This window comes from Boleophthalmus pectinirostris, unplaced genomic scaffold (assembly GCF_026225935.1).
Source record: "Boleophthalmus pectinirostris isolate CB_2022bp ecotype Guang Dong unplaced genomic scaffold, ASM2622593v1 HiC_scaffold_12, whole genome shotgun sequence".
Lineage (NCBI taxonomy): Eukaryota > Metazoa > Chordata > Actinopteri > Gobiiformes > Gobiidae > Boleophthalmus > Boleophthalmus pectinirostris.
Genome location: NW_026571018.1, coordinates 4,787,389 through 4,806,711, shown reverse-complemented (window position 1 = coordinate 4,806,711; position 19,323 = coordinate 4,787,389). Strand labels below are relative to the sequence as shown.

Genomic DNA, 19,323 nt, shown 5'->3' with positions numbered 1-19,323 from the left:
TAATCCGGATTCAGTCCTGGTTTAGTCCTGGTCTAGACCTGGTTCAGTCCTGTTTTAATCCTGCTTTAGTCCTGGTTCAGTCCTCCTGGTTTGCGTACCCCCACTTAAAAAAATACCCACTACACCTCTGTCTAAAAGTTTCTTACTATGTCTTTAAGGTATTTCAAAATAAAGTTACACCAAAAAAACAACACATATATTTAACAATTATAAACCACATTTCGGTGAGTATCCATTCCTGTCAAAGTGTAAAAAAAAGTTTCTCCTCTATTTCTTTTGAATTGTTGTTCCTCTTTGGATTGCAGCGCCCCCTGTGTGTGGTGCAGTGTGGTGCCTCGTGTCCATGTTTTGGCCTGTCCTGTTTGTGTCCTGTGTTGTGTGATGCAGTTCTGACGGCTTGCTTATAGATGTGGTCTGTTTCTCCCTGTACCTCTTCTTGATTTGCATGTTCTCCTCGTGTTGCACCTCCTCCTCCTCCTCCCTGTGTCCACCTCAGATACTACGCCCAGCACCGAACCTGCAGCTCATGGTGGGTAATGTCGACTTTTGCTTTGCCGTTGTCATGTTTTTTTTTAATTTGTTTGTTTGTGTGTGTTTGTCCTTGAGTCACTGGTTCATCTCCATCAGATTAAACTTTTCGGAGTCTTTAAAACGTGAAAAACAAAGCAGGATTTGTCCCAAGTTCTTCCACATTTACTTTATGCTTTTCAAACAACCTAATTATTCACCACGATGAGTTTATAAGCAATTTTCACAACTTTGAGAGACCGGACTGGAGTTTTTTGGTCATAGCTATGGCAACTAGCATGCTAATACGCACATCCTGCTTATTGGACAAAACATCAATCTGTAATTAGATGCACACTGAGCACAGCAGACTTATTTTGACCTCAAGATCTACTTCTACAATACCCTGCCACACACTAAAGGATTTTTCGATCTTAAACCATTTTTTAACGTGCGACAAAAAGCGCACATCACAGACACGAGGAGAAGAGATTTTAAATCTCCAATCACAAAGATCGCTGCTCTGCATAAAACAAGTTAAAGGTTGTGAGCGCGATCACGTCAGCTGTTTCCTGTCTAGAGTAAAACGACTCGCTTCAAAGTATTTTACAGAATAAGAAATGCATTAAAATCACAATACAAACAAATCAAAACATGAATAATCATTGTAGCGGTCAAAACTTGCTCTATGCAACGTCCGCTGTGACTCTGTGGTGTCTTCCATAAAAAGACTCCAAATGCTGTGTTCCTCAATATTTGTTGGTGTACCTTAGCCATCCAATCATACACAGACTCAGCACTCATTGACAACGACGACGGTCCAAAGAGTGTATACCTTCACTGTGCAACACCTGTGTGCTCATTTTCCTCCCCTTTCATAGGGCAGGTACTTGCATAAATTACAATCATCATAAAATTAAAAAGAGAGAGAAACATTAAATGAAGAAGAGTTTAGAATGAAAACATTTCAGTCATATGCAGCTAAACAGAACCCTTTTGAGCCTGGATTTAAACAGATTCAAAGTAGAGTCTGTTTCACATGTTCAGGAAGACTGTTCCAGGTTTTAGCTGCGTGAATCTGAAACTCTGACTCCCCGTGTTCAGTCGTGACTCTGGACACCAGCAGGAGGTCGGTCCCTGAGCTCCTCAGAGTGTGAGATGGTTCATGTGGCACTAACATGTCACAGATGTGCTTTGGGTTTAGGCCATGGAGAGACTTGTACAAGCAGAGCTGCTTTAAAGTCTCTGAGCCACAGGGGGCAGTGCAGAGACCTGAGCACAGGACGCATGTGCTCCAGTCAGGACCCGAGCTGCAGCGTTCTGGATGTTCTGGATGTTCTGGATGTTCTGCAGCGTCTCACAGCTCGTTTGGAGAGACCAGTGAGCAGAACATTACAGTATCTAACCCAGGGGTTCTTAACCTTTTCAATCTTGGGGCCCAACTTTTCCTTGCTCTTTTTAGGTGTTAAAAACCTGAAGATGTTATTAATTTGAAGGTTCTCATATTAAGTGCATCATATTGTTCTGATTGTGGGGCCCCCAAGGAGGTGGTCATGGCCCTACTTTGGGTCCTAGGCCCTATAGTTAAGAATCACTGTCTAACCTACTGGAGACAAATGCATGGATACGTCTCTCCAAGTCTGATTTAGACAGTAAACCTTTGATTTTTGCTGTTTTTAGGTGGTAAAAACCTGAAGATGTTATAAATTTGAAGTGGCTGTAAATTAAGAACCTTTTACTTTCTTTGAGTAGATTCAGCTTGACAAATCGAATTATCTACCAGTGGAATAAATGTGTTTTTCTTAATTCACACATTAGATTTTGTTTCTTCAAGTGCAAATAGTTGTTGTCTTTCTTATTAATTTTTTTTCTTAAGTGCAGCAAGATGTATTTTCTTATTTTAAGTACAAAAAGTCTTGTTCCACTGGTAGATCATTTTACTTATCAAGTGAAATTTACTCAAACCATGATGAGATTTTCTTCAAGTCAAGTCTTTAACGTGGCTAGATTTTATTGATTTTTTGCCGTGTACAATCACCGAGCTTCGTTCTTAAACGGCGTCAGACGATGATGAGATGGAGCAGTGACTTGGTGTCTCATGTTTGTGTGTTTCTGTTGTGATCCAGTCTTCACAGCATGCTGCATGACACTCAGGATGCCCTCACAACTCCAACCTCTCCTAACAGGAACAGTTTATATGTTTACAAGCATTTCCAACCCGTGCTGACACCTGCCACCACTCATTTCACAGCAGCACATACACACTTGTGACCAGAAAAGTCCGTTCTTGAATACTTTGCAAAGATGTGAGTTTGGTCTCCCAGATGATTGACAGGTGGATTAACCAATCAAGGACACACATGCTTACGATAACAAAAGAAAGGAAAATAAAATGACATAAGGGATTGAAAAACTTCACAGAATAAATGAGCGAAGCACCTAAACTCTGTTAACGTGAGAGAAATTTGAACAAAATGACACATGGACAATGAGCTCTTTCGTGTCACTGAAATAAACAAATGTGATTGGATGTTGCTGTTTGAATCTGTTTTGAGACACAACAGAGAGAGTGGCAGTGTTGGGGAGTAACAGATTACATGTACCGGAGTTACGTAATCAGAGTACAAATTATGAGTAACTGTATTCAGTTACAGTTACTGTTTCAGTGAGTGGTAATTGGATTACAGTTACTTTGTTGAAATAAATGGATTACATAGAGGTATTTTACTGTTTTCACATTTGGGGCAATATCCCCTTTTTTTTCTCAGTAATTCCACTCATTGCCGGACACTAAACTAGGACTAAAGCAGGACTAAACCAGGTCTAAAACCAGGTCTAAACCAGGTCTAAAACCAGGTCTAAACCAGGTCTAAAACAGGATTTAACAGGACTAAATCATGCTGCGTGGACCGTGTCTCCTCCTCTTCTATCAATAAAGACTGGACTTTTTATTTGTCTTTTAACAGACAAAACATCTTATGTGAAGATTTCCTCGTCTTTGTTTCTCTACAGCAAACCAAGTAATCTAAAGTATTCAGATTACGTTACTCACTTTAAGTAATTTAATGAATTACGTAACAAACTACATTTTGGTGTATGTAATCTGTAATCTGTAGGGGATTACATTTTAAAAGTCACCTTCCCAACACTGGAGAGTGGGGACCAGATTGATATCCTTTCATATAAAAAAGTACTACTAATACTACTGATACTACTACTACTACTTACTATTGTTTCTATTAAAAAAAAAAAAAAAAAAAAAAACATTGACATCCCTCCATACTGTCATACAAACAGAGATTAATAAGCATCTATCTGTACTGAATCTCGCCTATGAGTCATCTCAGATTTGGGTGAAAAAAATTCCAAAAATTTCTAAAATTACCAAATGAAAGAATCTAAAATTTTAGCTCAATCACTTGAGTCGTTCCTGAGTTTTGGCCTGTTGAAATTTTGGGGCCATGCTCACTTTTTCAGACACCTTAATTTATAAACATGTTTGAGAGACCAGAACTTCATCAAAAATAGAGCTAGGAAGCTGAAAATTTGTATTATTGTAGAGTTTGGGTCATAGATTCTAAATATGTTCAAATATTGTGTATCTTTATTAAGGGGAACGCTCTGGGCCCCCAAATCTCACATTTCTGAAATCCAAGATCTTTTTACTCCAAGCTGATATTTACAAACTAACTGTTGAACCTGAATATTTGAGAGAATGACCATTTCTGACAACAATCTCACACTTTTCGGAGCTTTCACGTGGACGGTGTAGAGCCCCAAATATGGACACAGACCAGATTTGATCTTTTTGGGCCCTTCTTTGGACCCTCAGGCACAGTTAGATGTTGATAATTTTTTTTACCAGAGAAACTTTGGCATGTTCTGATTAGTTTAAAGTAATAAAACATCTACTAACTCCCTTCATTTCAAACAGAATTTTTGAAAATGAGATCTCACGGGTCATTTTGTGGTGGAGCTTAGGTATTTTTCAACCTGCTGGCGAGGTTAAATTACCTTTAATAGTCTTAAACACTAGTTGCTTGTTATAAGGAAAGACAGTTGGAGATTATTTGTGGATACATTGCTTGGAAAAGTGTAATTAGTCCCCTTGATAGTCAAAAGATTTAAATCAGGATGGAATCACATGGAGGTTACAGTTGCTGCCTGCTGTATCACTGTAACTAGCACATATTCTTTGTTTGAAATTAGATAAGGGCTATATGTTTTAAACCGAGAAGAAACTACACTGTGGTCCTGGGAACACAGTGCCCCAGAGAAAATCCAGGAAGCTGTAACATGTTTTGAGATTTAGGCTACGTTCAGACTGCAGGGCTTAACGTTCAATTTGGATTTTTTTGTGTGAAATCTGATGTTTTTGCGAGGTCATTCACATTTCCAATTAAATGCGACTTGTATGTGACTCCAGTGTGAACATTAAACGGCCCAAAAGTGTCCCGCATGTGACACTGGAGACACGACGACGTCAACCGCAGCGAGCGTCTCTGTGTTTATGGAAGTTGTCCAAACATGGACGCAGCATTGAGCACCTGGAGATTTTAAAGTTCCTCTCGTACCGGAGCCAGAACATGAACAACTTACTTGTTTTAAAGGAGGAGATTGAGAAGGAGAAGGACGAGGTTTTTGGTCGTGGTGTTTTGTGGGACAAGCGGCAGCGACGTCCGTTGAAAGGAACATGTGGATGTGGAGACGGTAGCCAAGAGTGGTGAGTGGAGATGTGCTTTGCTTCAGTGACATGGAGTTCATTAACAATTTTTCGCCTACTTCAGCGCAGAATAGTGACGTTTGTGTCTTGTTGATAACGTGTAGGTCGGATGAATGCGCTTTGACTGTTCACACTGAAGTCACATGTCAAAAGATCAGATATGTATCAGTTTCAGGAGCACATATCCAAGTGTCCTGGGTCACATTTGAAAAAAATCGGATCTGTGTCGTTCAGACTGTCATTAAAAGATCAGATACAGGTACATAGGAGCCAAAAAATCAGATTTGGGTCACTTCAGGCTGCAGTCTGAACATAGCCTTAGAATCTATGATCCAGAATCTAAAATAATGCAGTTTCTTCCTTATGAGATACTGAGGTTTAAACTTCTGACCACTCATAGAACACAGCGGGAAAAATTATTTTATTTGTTTGTTTTTGCTCATATAAATCAAAAAAAAAAAAAAAAAAAAGATTCACTAAACCCTACAACTGTGCTTTATCAAGGCTAATAAAAGCGTAGTGATTATAAAATGGCACCAGTGGGGTGATCTACTGTATGTTTCAAGCCGACATAGAAACAGATCCATTATATCGACTATAAATATATCTTCCCCTCGGCTTCTAGGTGTAATAATGATTGCCTGTGGTATAATTAGATGGACCCTCATTTCCTCATTGAGTTTGTAGAGTGACTGTCAGCTCCAGCTCCCGTCTCCGCTGGGATAATCGTGCACATATGTAATCACAGAGAGAAGAATGGGCTCTTTACAGCAGCAGCAGCACTGGGCCAGGTGACTCCCAGGCTGACAGACTCTATCGCAGTGTCTTTAAACAGTAGACACACTGAGCTGTCATTAAACGGAGTCGACATGGTGAGCTGAAGGGAACATGGCAGCTGGAATTAGCTCAGAGTTAGAGTCTATAATAACTTTCTATATATGTGCTGTTTTATTAGTAATGGATGGACCCCGCAGGTAATTTTCACTGACATTGATCTAAAGTCTATTGTAGTAAATACTTCGTAGGCCTAAGATAAAGAATATCATTATACACTACCGGTCAAAAGGTTTAGAACACCACACTTTTTCCATTTTTTTACTCTTTCACTCTGAAATGAAAGCATAGAATAAATAAGCAATTTGAGTTGAAAAATGAATCATGGAATAAATTTATAGAACAAAAATGTATTCTAAACTTTTGATTGATGAAAGTGTTCACCTTTGGCAGATAGAACAGCTGAACACACTCGTGGCTCGTTCGTTTTACAACAGAAATCAAATATTGTTCAGAAAGTTCTTCCCAAGTCTGTTGCAGAAGTTTCCATAAATGTGCCACACTTGTAGGTTGCTTCACTCTTCTGTCTGGTTCGTCCCAAACCAGCTCCATGGGGTTTAAGTCTGGACACTGTGCTGCTGCTGGACACTCCAGGTTTTCAAGCTTAACCATCTTGTTTTTGTTTTTTTTGTTCTTTTTTCCTGAGGTAGTTTTGGCAGAGCTTGAACTTGTGTTTTGTATCTTTTATCTTTTTTTTTTTTTTAACCTCTGGACATTCAGTTCTTACCTTTCTACATTTTCAAGCTCTTCATCGGACTTGCACGACTTGAATATGTATGTCATTAGGTTATTTTTTTCAGACCAAGAGTTTGTTTTCATACCTGACAATTTTGACTGCTCACTAACGGTCTTCCTCATGTGATGTTGCTGGGACGTGTCGCTCAGCTGATTTAAACAGGTTTTGGCGCTGTCTTCCTACAGATAGAGGCAGGACGACAGCGCCATCTGCAGTCTGACTTCTTCAGGACAGTATCCCGGGTGTGTGAGAGTAAAAAAGCCGTTTCTGACCACTGTAAAAGAGAGAACCACATCATGGACTGGGACGGAGCAAACATCTTTGGGACAGAGGAAAACAAACATCGTCGCTGGATTAAAGAGGCAATCGAAATACGAAAATGTGCCCACGGGACGATAAACCATTAACCCTGATGAGGGGGCTTTTTTACTCTCACACACCTGGGATACTGTCCTGAGGAAGTAAGACTGCAGATGGCGCTGTCGTCCTGCCATACCGGCTTGTCAAAGCCTGATCCCGTCAGATCTCAGAAGCTAAGCAAGGTCGGGCATGGTTAGTACTTGGATGGGAGACCACTGGGAAAATCAGGTGCCACAGTGAGGTGCCAGTCACAAAAACTGCTGTTGTGTCCTTGGGCACTTCACCCACATTGCCTAGGATGAAAGTGGTGTGTGCGTGAGTGATGGTGGTGGTCAGTGGGTCCGATGGCGCCAATTGGCATGGCAGCCGCGTTTAAGTCAGTGTGCCCTAGGGCAGCTGTAGCAACAATAGTAGCCTACCACCACCAGGTTTGGAGAAAAAAGAATAATGAATCTATGAAAAATGCTCTGTAAACCGTCTTTGTCTCTGAAAAGCGCTGTATAAATAAAGACTTACTTACTTACTTACTTACTTACTGCCTCCACCGGTAGGAAGACAGCACCAAAACCTGTTTAAATCAGCCGACCAGACACGTCACACCAACATCACGTGACTCTGAGGAAGACTGCTAGTCAAAACTGGTATGAAAACAAACTCTTGCTCTTAAAAAAATAACATAATAACCTAACATAAATTACTAGAAGATCAAATGAACCGCATTGGACTAAAGAACATTATTACTGTGCACATAAAAAAATACTGAGCCTCGAAGTATACGATTCAAGTTTTCATGTATTGAACAATAACCCCGGGCTCAGACTGCACAGGCTGGTCCACTGGCTGTGAGTATTCTCTATAATGCAAAGTAACCAGAGGAGCTCAGACCACACACTGTGCAGTTCAGTGCTGCTTTGATGCTCCCGATTCTTCCCACTGAGAATCTTTTCTGTTTGAACGAGGGAGCCGACTGCAGCTTTCTTCTTTAATAAACATAAGTAATAATTATCGCATGAAGATATGAGCGTCTCAGCTTCGTCGGACCTTTGTATTTTGGACGGTCCAAGCACTACATAACTCCAGTTTATTTGTTGTGCCAGATAACCTTCCATCACGACCAGTGATTCATCTTTCCTCAATGCCTGTGTGTACAAATATTCTGGAATTTCACGTTAGTCAACAATTCAAGGACCTCTTAGCCTCAAAGAATTCGGTGATTATTCAGAAAGAGTCGCTGCAACACGACAGCTGCCACTTAAGTTCTGAAGGATGTGACTGGGGCCTTGGACGACAAACAGCCCTCTGAGCTTTGTTGATCAGCCTGTGGCCTTCGACACTGGATATTTTAGAGAAAATCTGATCCTTATCGGATTTCCGTCGTTATCAGATTGTAGAAATGTCACGTAAACAGCTCTATCCAATGCGAGGAAGCAGATGTCTCGCTGATTTATGCCTGTGAAGTTGTTGACAAAGAAAATTATGCAAAAAGGGCAAACTTATGTGGCAAAGACAAAGAAATCCACCAATTAGCTTCCACATCACCGGTTGTTTTTGATAAACAGATTTATTTTGTGCATATAAAGACACTTATCCGATCTTATTCGTTGATTAGTTAGTTATTCAGTTTATTCTGCACCCACCGTCGAGACATTCAGATGCGTCTAGTAACTTGGCATTAGCACAAAAGAATCCGTGTATCATTCGTTCATTTGTTTTTCAATATAAAACCAAAAATAAGAAAACAAAAAAACAACTATTTAAATATTTTAAGATATTTTTTTATTTTAATGATTAGTTTTTGTTTGGGTTTTTTTCAGTTTTCGATTTTGTGTTTAAATGAAAAATGGAAAAAACGTTTCCCGACTTTTGCACCGCATACTGACTGAACCAGGACTGATCCAGGTTCAGGATCAGACCGGGACCAGACCGAGAATGACACCAGGCCAGGACCAGACTGGGACCAGAGTGGGCCTGAGACAGAGACCAGACTGGGTCCAGAGCAGGACCAGACCCGGGACCAGATTGGGACATCTGAGTATCTGATCCGGCACTTTGTTAGACCTAGTTTAGTCCTGGTTCAGTCCATATACGGCGTTCAGCATCTTTACATTTATTTTGGTGAGACTAACTTAAAAGTGCTGCAATAGTCGTGTAAAGTTTTACATTTTAAATACAGTAATATTATAATGTAACAAATTACTTTAAAATGACAGTAACAAGTCATAAATAACACATTACAGTTTTAAAGTAACATGCCCAACAGTGCTGTGCACTGGTATAAGACAAATTCACTCTAATAATTGGGGGAAAAAAATTGGTACTGGCCTTTTTAAATCAATGTTTTGAAAATGATGCTCATTGACCTCTTTAACTTAGTTTCTTGGTCCGTGCATCACATCTTTCTCTAAGTTTTAGCTTGTGCCAGTTTCCTCATGAAATTAGAAAACCCATTATACATACTTAGCACCAATTACACACTAATTAGCCACTAGCAGCTGAGGGACGGGAATTCATTTGTAAATAATGGTCCCAAATATTAGCTGAAATCTTTCAGCCTTGTTTTAATGCTAATGGCATTGAGTGGAAATGCGTCTCTCGGGACACGGGGACATTATTCCAAGCGTTTGTGGTGCAAGCTCTGGCCTATATACCACTTTGTATCCCCAGAACGACATGTGATTCTATTATGTGTTGGGTGAAAACCAAGTTCAAACCTCTTGCGATAAAAACTTTGTGAATTTGTATTCTAGATTTGGCTTTTTTTCAGATTTTGAACCAGGATTTTGGTCTGAAGGATTAGTCTATATAATGTGCATGTTTCAGGTTGCAGAGGAAAACTGGAGCACCCAAAGCAAACTCCATTAAACAGAATCCTTAATTAGATTTGCCCTCTAAGCCTAATGTTCCTAGTTCAATCCCAGATACTTGCCTACACCCTTATTGCAAGTCTGTAATTGTTGGTAATACATTAAAGCAAAAGTGGGCTATGCACCTACTGACATTGTGTCTTGCCTGGAATATTCCACTGTATGGTTTTAAAACTCTGGTATCAAAAGAAACAGAAAACGCACACCAAAATTCTTGTAGAGGTGCAAATGCAAGGAGCAGTCAGACAAGAGTGAAAAAATGCATAGCACACACGGGTGGCCGATGTCCACAAGCTTTTTTATTTTCAAAATAACGTTTTGGCAAAAAAAAAAAAATAAATCATCAGAAATTTAAAAACTTTTACCATAATTGTAAATGGTTTTATTGCTAATAATAATAATAATAATAATAATAATAATAATAATAATAATAATAATAATACCTTGAAATGACTCCTCCACAGATCTGAAAAAAAAAGTTAGAATCTGTCTGTGGAGATAAACAAGCTTATTAAAGGGACAGTCCAGAATTTTGGACATAGAACCTCATTTCCTAGTTATCCTGTCACAAAAGTCTTACCCACTCTACAAAACACCTGAAGAAAATCTAGTATTACATCAGACTGCCGATGTGAATGTCTGTGTCGATAGAATAATGTTTGAAATAAAACTAACCTTGCATCGCGTGAATCGTTGCATGTTGAGGGACTATTTTCTCATATATCAGTCCGCCGCTGCCGAGCTTTGTATCAGGAAATTCAACTCGCTGCTGCTGCTCGGACATAAATCCTTCAAATGCAAAGTTGGTTTTACTTCTAAAATGATTCTATCGACACAGACATTTACATGGACAGTCTGGTGTAATAATAGATTTGCTTCTGGTGTTTTGTGGAGTGGGTAAGACTGTTTTTAGTGTCAGGATAACTATGGTCATTGACATGCACTAGTCTAGCACCAGCGACCTCTGCAAATACAAGGACTAGATGGAATATTTAAAAAAGTGTCTCCACATGTCTCCAACACTCACTAGGAAATGAGGTCCTATGTCCAAAATCCTGGACTGTCTCTTTAATTCCCTGGGGGCCAAACCTCCCTGTACGCCAACACTTTCTTGTCAAAGCTTCAAAAAGTCAGGTCTTAGAAGCGAAGCAGGGCTGGGCCTGATGACACCAGCGATTTTCCATCCGAGTGTTCAAGAGTCACAGTGGTGTGTTCGTGGCAAAAAGGTCACATGGTAAATAGTCACATTTTTATACAGCGCTTTTCCACCTTCAAGACACTCAAAGCTCTTTACTACAAGGAACCACTCACACATTCACACACGCATGCATTCACCAGTGTACGCAGACACTGGGGGGCGAGGTGGGTGAAGTGTCTTGCCCAAGGACACAACGAGAACATTCGACAGTGTGAGCTAGAATCGCACCAACCTGTGGGTCAGCGGGTCGGACCACTCAACCAGTTTTGTTTTACGTCGAGAGCAGGATTCAGTGGACAAACGTTCTATCAACTGAGCAACTGCCTGCCCCCAAGAGAACTGTTGTTGTGTCCTTAGGCAATACACTTCACCCACATTGTGCAGTATGAAAGTGTTGGTGGTGGTTGGAGGCAGAGGTGGGACCAAGTCGTTGTTGCAAGTCTCAACTAAATCCCAAGTTTTTGATCCCAAGTCCAAGTCAAGTCCCAAGTCAAATACAGGCAAGTCCAAGTCGAGTCTCGAGTCACTGGCCCATAAGTCCGAGTCAAGTCCAAGTCGTCTGCTTTTAGCTTCAAGTCATTTCAAGTCTTTAAACCAAAGTACCAAATATAGCTTAGATTTTTGCAATTTATATCACTTTTAAGATAAATTGCACTTAAAAAAATCATACTATATTTATATATGAGTTTTTATAGAGTATATAAAAGCTGTAGAAATGCACATTTTTCTTTTTTAAATGTCTTGACAAGATCTTAGTGTGAATCATTACGGTCAGAATAGAAAGAATTCAGATTTAAAAGTACTTCTCAAGTCACAGGCCTCAAGTCCGAGTCAAGTCTCAAGTCATTGACCTACACGTCCAAGTCTTAGTCCATTTTATCAAGTCAAGTCTCAAGTCCTAAAAATAGTGACTCAAGTCTGACTTGATTCCAAATCACAGCTTACAAGTCCTCACCTCTGGTTGGACGTCTGCCAGTCTCACCACCACCGAGTGTGGAGCGAATGAACGTAAATGTAAATCGGCTTTGAGCGTCTAGAAAAGTGCAACATAAGACTAAAGCAATATCATCTCCATGGAAACCAGTGTCTAAGAAAAGTTACATAGTGTACAAAGCTACTGCAGGAATCCATTGTCAATATATCTGTTCATTACCTTAACCACTTTTAATCGCTTCATCTTCTAAGTAACACTTTCTAATCCAAAACAAATGAAAATAATGCATCCCCACTTCATTCTTGAGAGACTTTACGTGAGATCTTTTGCAGTCTCCATCGGTCTTAGTTTGATGATTGTGTGTGTTGTTTGTGACAGATTCTCGAGCTGGAGAGGGAGCTCCGCGGACAGTGGACCACGCGGTGATTGGAGGAGTGGTGGCGGTAGTCGTATTCGCCATGCTGTGTCTACTCATTGTCCTGGGGCGATACTTTGCAAGACACAAAGGTAAGACTGTGTGTAGCAGAATCCTACATGGGTCCATTTTTGGAGGCCCACACTCGTCCATTGAACCGTGATTATATCAAAGTTAAAACATTCTAACTGAAGCGTTTATTACGATTTCAAGAATTACAATCATGAAATGAAATGGAACACTTACGCTTTCTTCGAATACGAATTCACAGACGCGACTCGACTGTCAAAAATCCGTCATCACTTCACAGGCTTTATTTACTGAGCAGAAGAGATTGATCGAGATGTCGGACTTTTGCGCCGCACACGCCACGGACTGAACTAGGACTAAACCAGGACTAACTTAGGACTGAATCCAGGACGGAACCAGGAGGAATAAACCAGGACTGAACTAGGACTAAAACAAGACTAAAACAGGACTAAACCAGGACTGAAATAGGAGTTACTGTCGGGATGGGACCTGAGGTGCGCCAGCGTAGACTGTCGGGTGACCGCGGGTGAAATAACCGCGCTCCTTGGAGCTAAGCGCAGCCGTCGCCCGATCGAACTTCGTGGACTCCCTGCTCCGTGGGCTTGGGGTTTTCTCTCTCTCTCAAGTCCAGCATGAGGTTAGGTGAGGCTGATTTATTTGTAGCTAAATTTGTAAACACACATAAACACACAATTACAAAATACAATGTCACAGTGCTCCAGTGCAGAATGGTTTGTTCCATCAACAGTTTCCGTATTTTCCGGGCTATTAGTCGCTCTGGATTATAAGGCGCACTGTCATTAAATGGTCTATTTTCGAACTTTTTTTCACAAATAAACCGCACCCGCCTTTAAAGGAAACACAACAGTGTGATGGGTGAGTGGTTTTGTTAGTTTGTCACGTTCACGGTGACTCTGGGCTTTGTTCAGTTGTGGTGTGTAGGGAGGGTGTGTCTGGGATCGCTGGATTGTCGGCGTGTTCGCAGTGTCTCAGTTGTTCAGTCGTGTCTAGAAGTGGCACATTTCGCTAATTTTTTCGGTTCGTTCCTCCGTTACGTTCCTCGTCGGCGTGGAGTGATGAGTGTGTCTGCGGGTGTTTTTCGTTGCACGGTCGCTGTCTGCTCCGTGTGTGTTTACGTGTTCTAGGGCGCTCTGGACTGTGGGGCCCACGGTCGTTTTTTGATGGGGTTGGAGGCTTAATAGCGCGTCTAATAGCCCGGAAAATACAGTAGTTAAATTCATTCATCACGCTTGACTAAAAGCACAATAAATATTCAATATATAAAAACACATGATTTTTCAAAAAAAAACATAATAAAACTGATAGAGAAATAGATCACAATTTATTCATAAGTGTGACAGCGGCTGTAATGAAGCTCCTTTTAAAACTATTCATTCTAGATCTTGGGACTTAAAGCTTCTCACCAGAGGGAAGCAGCTGAAACTCTGAGTTTAGTGGATGTTGCACATCTTTTCTAATAGTCTGGGATGTCCTCTGTAAGTGTCTTGAGTACAGAGAGTTCAGGCGGTGCTGAGGACGGACAATCACCAAACTCGCCGGTTTAACCAACTGATTCAGGGAGTTCTTGTCATGAGACCAGTGGTTTAGTCCTGCTTTAGTCCTGGTGTAGTTCTGGTTTAGTCCTGATTTAGTCCTGAAACGCCCTTGTGTAATCAGTACCTGCCCACATACCTGCCTGTAAAATTCCAGAATGTTAAACCCCCCCCGTTTCAGCAACTATTTGCCCAGTGCATGTATGCAGTTTCTTTATTTCCATGATAATTTACATTGTAAATACTCACTAAAGGCATCACAACTATGAATGGACAAATATAGGAATATAGTAAACAAAATATAGATATAGAATAGATACATTCGATTTTTTTTTTTCTTAAACCGCAGCCCGTTTGTGACCTTTAAGTACTTTATATCTTTATAATCAGCCCACTTGTACTACACCTTTATATTTCTAGGTAAAAACAGCAAAAAAGGTTCAAGTGAACGAGAAAACCGACTTTATTAAAAAATGTATAAATTCTCTTTAAACTAAGCGTGTATTTCCCATATTGTACAGACTGCTTCATCTTTTCATGTGGAATATTGCGTCTATTATCAGCCCCCGCCGAGATAGTAGCTGAATAAATCTTGTAAATGAGGTTTGAAGTGGGTTTCCGGCGGTTTCTTCTGGTGACAGATTTGACGGGGTTAATCTGAAGGTGCAGTAGTGCTCTTTGGCTCATTCCTGATCATTTCCGAGGTGGTTTTCCTGTGCGGGTCTGAGTGAGAGAAAGACACAATATTACAGCTTCAGGTGTGTGCTTTGTCCATTTGCATAAAGAGCTGCGAGGGCCCAGGGAGGAGACGCATCTGGGCTTAGAGTGGAGAATAAAGCATTTTAAGAGGGTGTTTTAGGTTGTGTTACTACTGCAGATGACAGGTTTTGTGTTACATTCTTCACACCAAAACTGCCTTTATGCTTTGCCTGAAATATTCCACAGTATGGCCTTAAAGTAACCATGTACAAGATGGATCCTCGTGATATTTGTGAGTCTATCTTGGTCCCACTGCTGTGATGGGGCCCGACAGGTGGTAGGCAACCAATCACAGAGCGGAGCTAAGGATTGGACAAAGTGCTCAAACGAACCAAAAGAAACATTGTGGTGCTGACAGATACTTCAGCCTATTTTTGCAGCAAGACAGACTATTTAGATTGTGAAAAGCATGCAGAAGAAAAGCTCTTTGTGCATTTGTGGACAGAGAAGATACCTGTGCTCTACTCTCAACTCAAGTTAGATTTTTCAGCTTGTTCTGCTGTTGTGATGCTTCGACCAATCAGATTCAAAAAGTTGTCATGAGGCACTTTTTTTTTTTTTGCACTGCTCCTAAAGCCCAATTTATGGATCTGTGTCGAGGTCTATGCACCATGAAGTAATTCACCGCCACAACATGAGGAGGTGAAGATTTAAACCTGGCGTTTGTGTAAAGTTTAACATGAACCATCTCCATAGATAGAAGCACAGAACAGACTCACCATCATCAGCACATCCTCTGTCACAGAGAGAACGCTCATATTCCACTGAGTTGTGTCCTTTAATCCGACAGAACCTGAATCGCATGAGGGCACAAGGAGCGAGCTATTTTTTTCAGTGCTTATAGTTTATGCAAATGAGCAATGAGGTTTTAAGTTTTGTTTCTGTAAAACGTAAACAAACATGCACAAAGCTGAATTAAACACATTATTACTCAATGTATATTGAAAGAAAGGAAAGCGGAGTACAGGAAATGTCTGTAGAGCGGTGGTAGAGAGGACCAATCACAGCCCTTATTGTCTGTGTCGCTTCTCAGTGCTGTCTGCATCATTTTGACATGTAGTTAGAAAATTTTGGAGGTGCACGTCGGTCTGCGTAGGGGGTTCACGTGGACGTAGACTCTCTGCATCGTGAGGCAGATGGTTTGGTGCTGGATTGTAAAGCCCAGTTTACGGTCCAGCATTAAATCATCGGTGCAGGACTCTGGTATGATGTAAGTTTCTCTGATGTCTGCAAATGTTCATGTGCACTGAAGCTTGATTTGAAAAGAAAATTGTGGATGAAATTGAAATTGCAATGTCTGACAGAAATATCTCAATTCAATTTTTTCTTAAAATCATTCAGCCCTAACGCTCAGTGTTTTCCGAGCACCGTTCCGTCAATGTGTAGGACTCAATTCAGAGTGACGCACATATCAAACTGGTATGAGGTTAGCTTTAAAAGGGTCCATAATTATTTTGTGATCTATGGTATAATTTTGTTTCCTCATTACAATCATACCTCGAGTTACCTGTAAAGGAAACAAACCCTGCGTATTTAAAGGATGTTACGACCCAAGGATCAAAACATATTTAGGAAGGACAAGGAAAACAAAGTTAAGGAGATATTGAATATATTCTTTTATTTCTTACTTTGTATATGTTTGTACAAAACCCTTAACCTGTGCCTCCCAAAAAACTATCCCTACATCCCTACATAAACCAAAAGAATGAAAACCTGGATGTCCAGATCCACCAGGGCAAAGCAAAAAAAAAAAAAAAAAAAAAAAGCTAGGTTAACAAAGCTAACAAACCACAAGAGCAGGGGAGCCAGCGAGGCAGTTCCCCGGCAAGAGGCGTGAGCGTTCCAGCACAGGTGAGCGACCGGCGGAGGAGTGCCGGGCTTGCACATTTAAAGGCTCCTGGCTGAATTGAGGAGCAAAAGAAAAAGGAAGTTTAAACATCTACAAAAAACATAATTTACAAAAACAAAAATAGGAAAAATACTACAAAAAATAGACAATTAAAAAAACAGGGGGAAAAAAGGGTGCCTAAACGTAAGAAAGGGGAGTTCTTCTCTCAAACAGAAAGCACCTTGTGATGTCATGTAATACAGGAAGTTCTCCACTGTGTTTCTGAACTGTATACACCTTCACTAGATTGCTGAAAAGTACTCTGAGAAGTCCAATTTCTGACTTTAGAAACTTTGAGCGTCTCCAAACCTCACGGTCTTCTGTCTTTATCTCTTCTCTCCTCAGGAACATACTTCACGCACGAAGCCAAAGGAGCGGACGACGCGGCAGACGCAGACACGGCCATCATCAACGCGGAGGGAGGACACTCTAACTCGGACGAGAAGAAGGAGTACTACATTTGATCACAGCGCCCCCTGCTGCTGCTGCTGAGTGCTCCGCCTCACACTAACTGCTGTTTATGGGACAAAAAGGAGAGAAGGAGAAGGGATTCGCTTCAGGTTCACGTTTGGCCAGGAGACATGGCGCTTCGGAGGGACAGGCCTTGTTCAAAGCCGTTGTTTAGTCTAGTCCGCAGATGTAGATGGAATGTTTTGTGTGTATAAAAAAAGATTGAAAAATGTAAAAAAAAACTAAAAACTTCCAAAAAAAAATTCAACAAAGGACAACGTGGGCGGGAGTGAGTTGGGGTCAAAACGGGGTGGGGACGGTTGCCAGATATCACTGTAGAAAAGCTTCACATTACACCTTCTAACTGCTGGTATACAAGTTTGATTTAGCTCGATCATTTGCAGAAAATTCTGTGCCTTGTTCTGGATTTTTGTTTCAACTCTTCACTTAAGATTCGCTTTTTTTTTATTTTTTTATTTCATTTATTCGGGATCACCTCTTTTTCCATCTTCTTTACATCACCAAGCTACTGTTGGCTTTGTATGAGGGTAAAACTCATTAACTATGATTATATATAGGCATTTTTCCATCATTCAAACACGCAAGATTGTGAGGAGCCAGTTTTTTTAGTTTTGAAAAATGCATGGAGTTCATAATATCGTATCGTACTAATATTTTCGCATCTATATCAGCTTTGGCATATCAAAAATACGTGTAGTTCAACATATCCCCTTTTAAATATGACAGGTTGGATACTTCAGGGGCCTGTACCTAATGTTTACTTCTTAGCAATTATGTGTGCATTTTAATTGGAATTTGATAAGTTGAGAACCATAAAGTGATTTAAATTGAGTCCATTTAGGTGCTAAAGTTTCTCTGTTATACAATATTGAAGCGAGAGACAGTGGTGGAAGAAGTACGACAATTTGTTACTTAAGTACAATCAAACAAACAAAAAAAAAAAAACATACTCAAGTAAAAGAATCACATGAAAAAAATCCACTTTAGTTAAAATTTGTGCTGTCAAAAAATATTGCATTATTAAAGAGCTAACGCAAAACAATTTTAATCAGCGTACTTTTTTTAAGTAAGTCAGTCCCTATTTATATAGAGCTTTTCACAGACATTTTTTGTCACAAAGACACTTTACAGAGCATTATTCATTCACTCTGTACCTGGTGATGGTAAACTACAGCTGCCCTGGGGCAGACAGACAGAAGCATGGCTGCCATGTTAATTGGCACCATTGGTCCCTCTGACCACAACCATCACTCACACCCCACTTTCATATTAGGCAATGTGGGTGAAGTGTCTTGATTGAATTGATTGTATTTAACTGACCTTGACTATCAACTGTTCTGGACCTGGAGCACATTTCAGGTTGATGGGAGGAACCCCATCCAGACACAGGGAGAAACATGCAAACTCCACACAGAGAGGCTCATGCGACCTGGGGATCAAACCCAGAACCTTCTTGCTGTGAGGTATGAGCACTAGCCACTCAGCCACCGTGCCGCCACTGTAGTCATCTTGGTAACAAATTGTGCTGATTTTAAATAACTGAATCCATGTTTATTTTTCTTTTCTTTTGGATTTGCTTAAAGTTGTGATGCCTCTAAGCATAAAGAAAATTACTTTCTAATTTGCAGTCCAGTTTAAAAAAGTAATGGAGTAGAAAATACAGGTGCTTGCTCTCAAACAAAGTGAAGTAAAAGTCTAAAGTAAAGTACAGTAAAGTACAAAGGAGTGTACTTAAGTAATACAAATTCAAAAGTACTTAAACATTTGTTAGTTTCCACCACTGGTCACAAAAGGGACTAAAAACTGTGTCATGTTCCTCGCTCATGGTTCAAAACTGGGCACAGGGCCTTTAGACAACCGCAAATATTAGGCGTTTTCATTTTTATCAAACGGATTCACTTATTTTGCACCTCAGTTAATCACCAAAGCGACATATCCAGATACTGCCACAGTCCAGTCTCATTACTGTGTCAAATCTCCTGCAGAACGAGCGGCTCACAGTTCCACGTCCTTATTTATTATTCTATATCAGACAGAGTTAAGACGACCGC

The 19,323-nt window shown here is 40.4% G+C and overlaps 1 protein-coding gene across 3 annotated transcripts in view; it reads left to right on the top strand.

The window, feature by feature from the left end:
* cadm1a (cell adhesion molecule 1a) overlaps nt 1-18,641 on the top strand; it is a 360,817-nt gene extending 342,176 nt beyond the window's left edge. For 2 of the 3 annotated variants that reach the window (XM_055148412.1, XM_055148410.1), the window contains 3 exons: nt 497-529; nt 12,535-12,663; nt 17,147-18,641. In XM_055148412.1, coding sequence (XP_055004387.1) covers nt 497-529; nt 12,535-12,663; nt 17,147-17,265 — 281 coding nt within the window. In that variant the 3' untranslated portion in view covers nt 17,266-18,641. The remainder of the gene's footprint in view (nt 1-496; nt 530-12,534; nt 12,664-17,146) is intronic. The other variant, XM_055148413.1, reaches the window with a different exon arrangement.
* Nucleotides 18,642-19,323: the final 682 nt, after the last annotated feature.